The sequence below is a fragment of the Hydractinia symbiolongicarpus genome, chromosome 1 (assembly GCF_029227915.1).
Source record: "Hydractinia symbiolongicarpus strain clone_291-10 chromosome 1, HSymV2.1, whole genome shotgun sequence".
NCBI classification, from domain to species: Eukaryota; Metazoa; Cnidaria; class Hydrozoa; order Anthoathecata; family Hydractiniidae; genus Hydractinia; species Hydractinia symbiolongicarpus.
The window spans coordinates 4,027,486-4,036,350 of NC_079875.1; the positions used below are offsets into that span (position 1 = coordinate 4,027,486).

General features: G+C 32.4%; 1 protein-coding gene across 1 annotated transcript; it reads left to right on the forward strand.

The window, feature by feature from the left end:
* The first annotated feature begins 1,823 nt into the window (after window positions 1-1,823).
* On the forward strand, window positions 1,824-8,441 carry LOC130631271 (RIIa domain-containing protein 1-like). Its single transcript, XM_057444383.1, has 4 exons — window positions 1,824-1,959; window positions 6,116-6,192; window positions 6,565-6,611; window positions 7,683-8,441. The coding sequence occupies exons 1-4, from the start codon at window positions 1,879-1,881 to the stop codon at window positions 7,775-7,777; spliced, it is 300 nt and encodes a 99-aa protein (XP_057300366.1). The 5' UTR covers window positions 1,824-1,878; the 3' UTR covers window positions 7,778-8,441.
* Window positions 8,442-8,865: the final 424 nt, after the last annotated feature.

Here is an 8,865-nt window from a genome sequence, read left to right on the forward strand (position 1 = left end):
TCTGGATAACATCTTTAATTCTACGGAGACTTAGCCTGCTTCTTAGCTCATCTGAACTCTTTCTGTCTCTCAGACTGGCATTACACATCCACCTAACCATTCTCATATCATTCCTTTCTAAACGGTCAAGATCTTCCTGCTTCACTGCCCATGTCTCACTACCGTACAACATAACACTTCTTACACAGGCCTCATACAACCTACCTTTTACCTCAATTGACAGGACTCTGCTAGTCAATAAAGGAAGTAACTCTCTAAACTTTTTCCAAGCAGAACCTATCCTGCAAGTAACACTTCTTCCAACACCCCCTTCACTGCCCAACATATCACCTAAGTAACAGAAGTTCTTAACTATCTCTAACGAGCCACTGTTGTACATCATTAAAGCTGGAAATACTTCATTCTCTATAATCTCACCTTTGCAACGCTTGCATACAAACTGTATGCCAGCTCTTAACCTTCCACTAATACTACTGCACTTCTTATGTACCCAATGCTTGCAAGTCCGACAAAAAATTGAGTTACTACCAACCCCTTTCCTGCAAACTCCACAAGGCCACTTTCCAACTACAAGGTCACACTTGGCTGCAATGCTACTTATCATGACTTTAGACTTTGCTGTGTTTACCTTCAGCCCTTTCTCTTCTAGTCCTTTCTTCCACTTCTCAAACTTTTCAACTAATTCTTCCATCGACTCTGCTATGAGAACCAAATCATCTGCATACAATAACTCCCATGGACAACCTGTTCTGAACTCCATCGACAGCGCTTCTAAGACTAGAATAAACAACAAAGGACTAAGTTTAAAGCTTTAAAATTACTGTATGTTGTAAAGTTTTCTTTTTTAATTGTCTTAACATTGCATGCTACTGTAGAGATGGTAAAGAGAGGTGGACTTTTTCTTCTATGCAAAAACACTTTAGTGGTTGCAATCGAATTATATATTTGTGTTGGCAAAATTAATGGCAACTTATTGACATTGCATGCAACTCTGCCATCCACAATTTAATGCCAACATATTTTTGGCTAATTTTAATAGCTGTTGAATTGCTTAAATCCATTTAAGTTTTCTAATGTAATGCAAGTCAAAATAACTTATGGTAAGGTTAGTGAAAAAAGAGAAAGTAATTTCTCAGCGGTGTTGGTCTTAAAAAAGTAAAAAGGACATGACTAAATTTTCCTCTACTGGAATTTAAATCTATATACAAGCCAATAATTTTTGCCAGTTTTTTTATTCACCTGCAATATTTGATGATGATCAAGCTGCAAAACAAGTAGAAAACAACTGCAAAATGCTAGGTTTGCTCAATTAAATAAACACGTTTTCTGATCTTGTGACTGTGCTAAATCAATCAATCAAGCCATTGTAACTTGTAAAAACATGTGTAAACAAAAAAATAAGTGTAAATGGTAAAAATGCACAAATTCCACAAAACCTTATGAAAATGTTAATTTCTTTATTGTTTTTTAAAACTGATATAAACAGCTGCAGAAACAGACTTTAATGATGGTAGAGTTTGCTCTTTAACATTGTTAATAATTATTTTTTAAAACACTGGAGCTTTTTTATTTTTTATTTGATATTTTAAATCTTGGAAAAAATTAGAAATGTTGGAGATCAGGAGATTTTCTTAATTGTCTTTATCATTACATAGCAGGCAAAAACATGCTAAAGATGATGAAGAGGGAGAGTGAATTTTTTATCATAGAATTATTGTTGAGGTTTTCAACTTGAATTTTCATATAATAAGTCTCAAAAAAGTGTTTTATTTTGTTTCTTAACACTAACACAAAAAACATTATGCCTCCATGGGATTCACTGTGTATTAAACTATACACAATTCTCTTTTCTTTAGAAAATAGCTAAATAATAAGGTAATGGATGACAAAAGAGCAACAGAAAAAAACGATATCGGAGCACTCACTGATGACCAACAAACAAAACTAAACAGTTTTAAGGTATTTCATGCAATATTTTTGTTATTTTTATCATTCTACCTGATGATTTTATGAAAAGTGTGTGATCACCTCCATGTGTTACAGGCGTATGTATCCATACAAAAAATGGTTCCATAAATGTGACTGTCCAGGGGAATTTGATAACAAAAACTTATCGTTAATTAGCGTTTAAAACGCTAATATTAACTCTTTAGCGCTAACATTTAACACTATAATGTTAATAAACCTAATACAATTTTTTTTGCAATGATAATAACGTTAAGACGATAATAATAATTAGCGTTAGAATAGCGCTATTAACGTTAAAAAGCGTGAGTATGCTATTTTGACTTTACGTGTGGCAGCAAAATTTGTTTTTCAGCGAATGTCAAATAATGCGAACAGAGTTGAGAACTTTCCTGCACGACTGACTGCCCGTAGCTCGTTTCGAACTTTCGTTGGACAAAACGTCTGATAGATTTCCGTCTTGATTGCACACTTTTAGATCTCAGAATTATTGAATAGTCTTGGTCCTTTTAATCCATGAGCAAGCCTATTCATAGCCGACCTGACCATCCTAGCTAATTCAGAGACTCCTGCCTTAGTTAAAAAGACTACGTAGACATAAATCTCTTTTTTTTTCGTCGTTGGTAACCAGGTCTTACACAAGAAATCCAGCCATGCGGTTCTTAACTAATGCAGAGGTGAACGCCAACAACAGATTAAGCAAGTCTGCAAAACTACGCTTACAGGCAGGACAGCATTTTATCATGGATTTAATTGTAGATAATTTCTTCATTGGAAACCATAGCAGGTCCGAATTTAATGGATTTTTTTCTTTGTGCAGCAAACAATTTTAAAAATGAAACCCACATTGGGTATATTTTTTTAAGTCACGTAGATAAAGATTTTTTTTAATTTGAAAAAAAAGCATGTTTTTGCCTATTCACTTGTGATGATCTGAAAAATAAACAATAAGTTTATGAAAATAACAGTATAGTCATGCATGCTATTTCGGACATGTGGAAAAGGAAGTTAAGGTTAAGAGTTTCGCTATACCAGTAGACGCTCGATCTTTGTGTTTGGGGCTCACAATTCAAAACATCCCCCACTTTTCTACCACAAAATAAATGTGCAACAAAGATCAATCCTTATACCAAGTCCCTATTAATTTTTTTAAAAAAATTCTTAAGCTTCAGAATATGTAGACAATGTTAAATTATATTAACGCTTTTACCGTTAATTTAGCGTTATTAACGTTATTAGCCAACATTAGCGCTTTTTTGCAATGATAATTAACACTGCAGTGTTATCTGATGTTAACGCTATAACGTTAAAGTGGACTTTTTCTAGCGTTATTAGCGTTTTTTCTTTTGTTTTTCGTTGTGATATAACGTTAAAATTTAACGCTAAGTGTTTGTTATCAAATTCCTCTGGACCGTCACAAATAACGAATCATGCACCATAAGCCTGTAGGCGTGATCCTAACAATAAAATTTGTTAAAATAAGAATTTTAAAGTGATCAAGGAAAATATAGCCAAGAACCCCTTACACTGGTGGGTCTGTAGTATGGCTATAAGCTCCATCCAATTTATTTTAAAAGGATAATTGAAGTCAAAAAATACAATTCTTTAATTGATAATGTATAACTAAAAATTAGCAGTTTTTAATGAGTAAAAATGTGACGTCACTTGTGCAAGACAATTTTGAGCAGTGTGTGTCAACATTCATTCCTGTGTTATTGTTACAATTGTTGTTACAATGACAGAATACCTTTTTTTTATAATAATCTGCTGCTAGTAACTATGATTATTCAATTAACAATCTGTCTAGGTAACAAGTTATAAAGCTTTGCTGCCATGGCGAAAAAGCCTGACTTCGCAAACTCTAGCCTGACCTTAGGCACAACAAGTAGAATATCTTTGTTTCTTGTTGTTTTTTCTATGACGGTTTACTTTAAAATAATCTTGAAAATTTGAACATGCATTCAATGCATTTTCTCACAAGCTTGATTGCATGCCTATATAAGTCATTTTATATAAAAACAGTTTTTATCATCATGATCTTACTCGCGTCTTTCGAAATTTTTTAGTTTTTCTTTCTGAGTCGATGTCAAGTTAAATTGAACAATACAGTTATTTTAATGCTGATAAGATTATTCTTGTGTAAATTGCAACAGTAGCTTCTGGTGTTAATAACTGTCTCAACCTTTTCAGAAGGTAAAGTTTAGATGTGGCTTTTTTCAGTTTAACATCAAAATTCGTTCCAAGGTTAAGGTTTTGGTCGATACAAGTACAAGATACTTGTATGAATCTGTGCAGTTAATTTTATTTCTGTTGTAAAAAATATCAAGTTTCCTAGGCCCACTAGCGATATGTTTTGCAGTTCCCAGGAGCATGCATTCTGTTTTATTTTTTTTTAAATTTATAACTCATCCGTTTGCTTGGAAGAAAGATGCATTTCCTTTTAGATCTTTGTTTAACAATTTCTGCACTACTTCTTGTCTTTTTGCAAAAACAAACGCTACAGTATCGTCATCAAATGCAATGACGTTGTAATTGATGAAGCAGTCTTCAAAGTCATTAAAAAATATAAGGAATAAAATTGGTCCCAGTATTGATCCTTGCGGAATGCCGCATAACAGTGGCAACTGGTTTGACATTTCATTTTAAAATTTTACTACTTGATGACGTTCAAACATGTAGTCAGCAAACCATTTTATAACAAACCATTTTATTCCATAATTTTCTAATTTCCATAATAAGTTGTCATGACTCAACGTATTAAACGCCTTGGATAAATCAATAAAAACAGCACCTGATAATAGTCCTTTGTCGCCTGCTTTTCTGATGGTGTCAATAAATAAAGTGGTCACTAGCTTCGTTGAATGCTTTCTCCTGCAACCGAACTGTTTATCTGTAAGGAGGTTATTTTCTTCCAGGTAGTTCATAAGTTGGTGTTGAACAGCCTTTTCTAGTATTTTAGAAACAAGGGGAGTAAAGATATGTCTATAATTATTTGCATCTGCAACGTTTCCACTTTTGTGTACTTGAATTATTTGTGCAGTTTTCCAATCTTTGGGTACAGTTGCTGTTTTAGGGGAAAGGTTGATGATGTATGTTAAATGTTTTGCTATATCCTCCCTACAATCCTTTAGCATTTCATTTGGAAAATCATCTATGCCGGTAGCTTTTGTACGTTTCAGGTTTTTTAACTCTTTCTTTACGAATAAATTTAAAACATACCCAAAGGCAATAACCGTTTTTGTTTTAATATTACTGGGACGCGGAACACTCCATACAAATTTTTTCAACAGGAACGTGATTTTCTTTAGTTTGCCTGCTTCTGTGGCAAAAAACTTGCAAGTGTTTGAGTTTGAAGTAGTATTTTCTTTAACGTGTTTCCTGTTATAAAAGAAATAGGTGAATCAGGTATACAGGCCAACCTGGGCAACTCACATCTTGTAAAGTTGCAAAAAATAATGCATATCTTGTACTTCATAGTCCAGACTTCAACATTTATATTTTAATATTTATACTCTCTTATCCTCTTTAAAGCAACTATTATGGAAATAAATACTATATACAACTTGAAGTCTATAGTTTAATAATATTGTGTATTTCTTCGTTCCAACCATCCTGCCCTCTTTCAATATTCAAACCTGTAACGTCACCATTTCAAAAGTTAGCTTGAAAGTGATTAGAAAATTCATTGTTTGCTAAATTTGTGAAAATTCGGATTTTTTTTTTTAATATTTTTTGAATGATATACGTTTTGTTTTCTTCTGTTTTACGTAGCATTTATAAGAAATATGTGAATTTCATTTCCAGCAGTTATTTCGTCTCTTATATTAAAAAGGTATATATAAATTGGGGAAAAAAATCCATTAACTTGTGTAATATAGTTCTTGCACAATATTTATTTTTTTGTTGTTGTTGAAAAATTTCCTGTAAAAATTAATTCTCACGAAAACAATAAGCATGATATTTTTTGATAATTTGAAAAAGTTACATTTGTGCATTGTTAATATGTTACGTAGCAGTGAACCGAATTTAATGCATGATTTTCAGAACTGTGGAGCACAAAGGAACTCACTATACAGTGCACAATTAATATCTTACATTACCTCAAGTTACCACTTATCTAAATGTGTTATTTATCTTGTTGTTTTATTAGGTTAAAACAAGAATAAGCAATGAAAAGTATCTGAGAGATCATCCAGAAGTTGATTGTCTCATCCAGAGTTTTGTAAGGTAAGCATAACGATGATGTAATTATTAGAAATCAAGATGGTAACCACTCTTGTCAATCTGCTTCATGATGCAAATGCAATTGACACCCTAAAATGTATGGTCCTCTTTTATGGTTTTCTACAAAATCAATAATTTAAACTACCTAAATAACAGCATCTTAAGGATGTTACACCAGTTTGCACTCTTAAATCTTTTAATCTTAACTGTGCTATGAATATGCTAATATGTCAATTTTTTCCCGAAAGTTAAGAATATTCATGTTTAAACGAAAAAACGCTGTTCTTACAAAGAAAACGTGTATAGAAAATCATGATTAGTCTTTCACGTTCAATTTTTTGTTATAAAGCAATTTCTTGTTCTTTTTTTATGTAGTGATGTGTGTAATAAAAGACCTCAGAACGTTCGAGAATTTGCTGCAGGTAGATTTTTTTAATTGACACTGTATTCTGCTCAAGTAATACTTTGGCTTGATAAATCGTATCGTATAACGGCATTTAAACTAAAAATGACATTATCGTTGATTTGGGCACAAAAATGTCCTGAGGGGAAGGAGAAATCATGGAATTTAGTTTGATATAGAAAAGTCATGAAAAATACTTTTCGAAAAGCCATCATGAAATTAAAATCTGTGACTTGCATAACCTTTTTTATCGCAAGAATCTATTCAAATTACAAACTTAAGCACTTATATATTTTTTATAAAATATCGAAGAAATGTCGTCCGGTTTATTTTGGAACTGTGCGGCCACTCTGTACAGTTGGAATTCGTATCGTATATACAATTATTTCTTCAAAATCTGTTGTAAAGTACCCTTTCGCCTATCTTAAAGTTTCCTTTATTTGAACTATTTGCAGTTCCTCAAGGGGTTTTGCTTAACAAACTCCGCATGAACCCTCTGGATAACTCGAAGACCGTTCAACTCGAATTGTTAACTCTAACCATATTTTGCTTCCCTAGAGCGTATTTACCTCAGTTGAGTCATGTTACAAGAAATAAGGCGAGAGAAATAAAACAAAGTTAAAAAAAAATTGCTTTAAAATAACTAAAAAGTACAAAGTACATTAATTTTTTAGATTATTTTTTTATTGATGTCAACATATTGTGTTTTGTGTTGCACAGAGAGTGGATAACCCAACTTAAGCACAGTCCATGAAAAATACTGCAAGGGTTGACATATATATTACAATTATACATTATTGTTTTACCATGTTTAAGGTTTTATGTTTGTTTAATAAATGAGAAGCATCTGTTTATTTTTTTATTATTTTTTGCTTTACTCGAACTTTTTTAAAATCCCCCTGGAGATTCGAGTTAAGTGCTTAGATTACTGTATTCTCCCTCTTTTTTGGTTTTGTTATTGTTGTTGTTGTTGTTGCTGTTGTTGTTGTTGTTGTTGTTGATGTTCTCCTTGTTGTTGTTGTTTTTTTTCTTTTGCAACTTTTTTGAATTTAAACTGATATAACTTTACTGGATATCTATTTCTTTTTAGATTATTTTACGGACCCAGAACTTGCTCTAAAAATTAAAGCAATGACTCAAAAGAAACAATCCGCTGTGAAGAACTCACAGAATAAGCAGGTGTAAAAAAGTTTTGAGATGTAAAGTTTAAGCAAAAAATATACCATAAAAGCTGAAATGCGCGTTTGTTAAAACTTCACCTTTCTAAAATTATAACTTAGCATTTGAGAGAAGGTTGCTATATTCCAGAGATTTTGCATAATTCTTTCTTTAAAAATATTCCTGTGTCTGTATAACGTTGCAATGATAAGAAACTCCTGGAATGTAATTTTTCCAAATCAATTTTTTGCCCAGTTCATTCGTCAGGTTGTTGAGACCGTTACACTTTTTCTCATTGAAATTTCTGTTTTTGTCGAACGATATTACCCTTTGGAAAATGTCAGAAAACTCGAAGAATACCTTTCAAAAAGTCCTTGAACACTCTTTATTAAATACAGGAGTAAAAGGAATTCATAAAATATTGTAAGGGAGAGGGCGCTTTCATTTAAGTGGGCGTTTATAAAGGTTTTTTACAGAGGTTTTTACCAGAGTATTTTCGGGTGGGCGTTTGTTTTAGCTGATGTTTTTATTCCAGCTTTTACGGTATTTAATATATTTCACTAATAATATTATATATAGTTATTATTTAGTTTTTATTTATTTTGTTTATATTTTAACGAAAATCATTGTATTCGCTGTATATGATGTTTTAATAAAAAAAAAGAGATTTTTCTAAAAAAGTAAAAATAAGTATCTCCCAAAGGGTTATGCCTTGCTGTTAGGTAAGCGCTAGCGGCTTAGATATCAGGGCACCCTGGGGGACGAGGATGCTATGAAACTAGCAAAACTTTTATTACAATCATTTTTTGTACTTTTTGTATGGTGATGATGATGTTCAAAAACTAACAGAAAGGGAACCTCGTCCCAGCGGCTGGTGTTTCGTTTTTATATCAGGACGGCGAGACAAACTTGTAGCTTAATTTTTTATTTCCGACAAAGGAACTAGGTTTGGTTACGAGGTTGTTGTCATTACAGAACATCAATGGGCGTGTTATCCGCTATGGGTGCTTTTTTGGGCGAAGAGTTCATACTGGATACATTACAAAGGAAAACTAAATATACTATAGTCTTTTGACTCGATTAAACATGAACCTAGGAAGCTTGAATTTAACGTA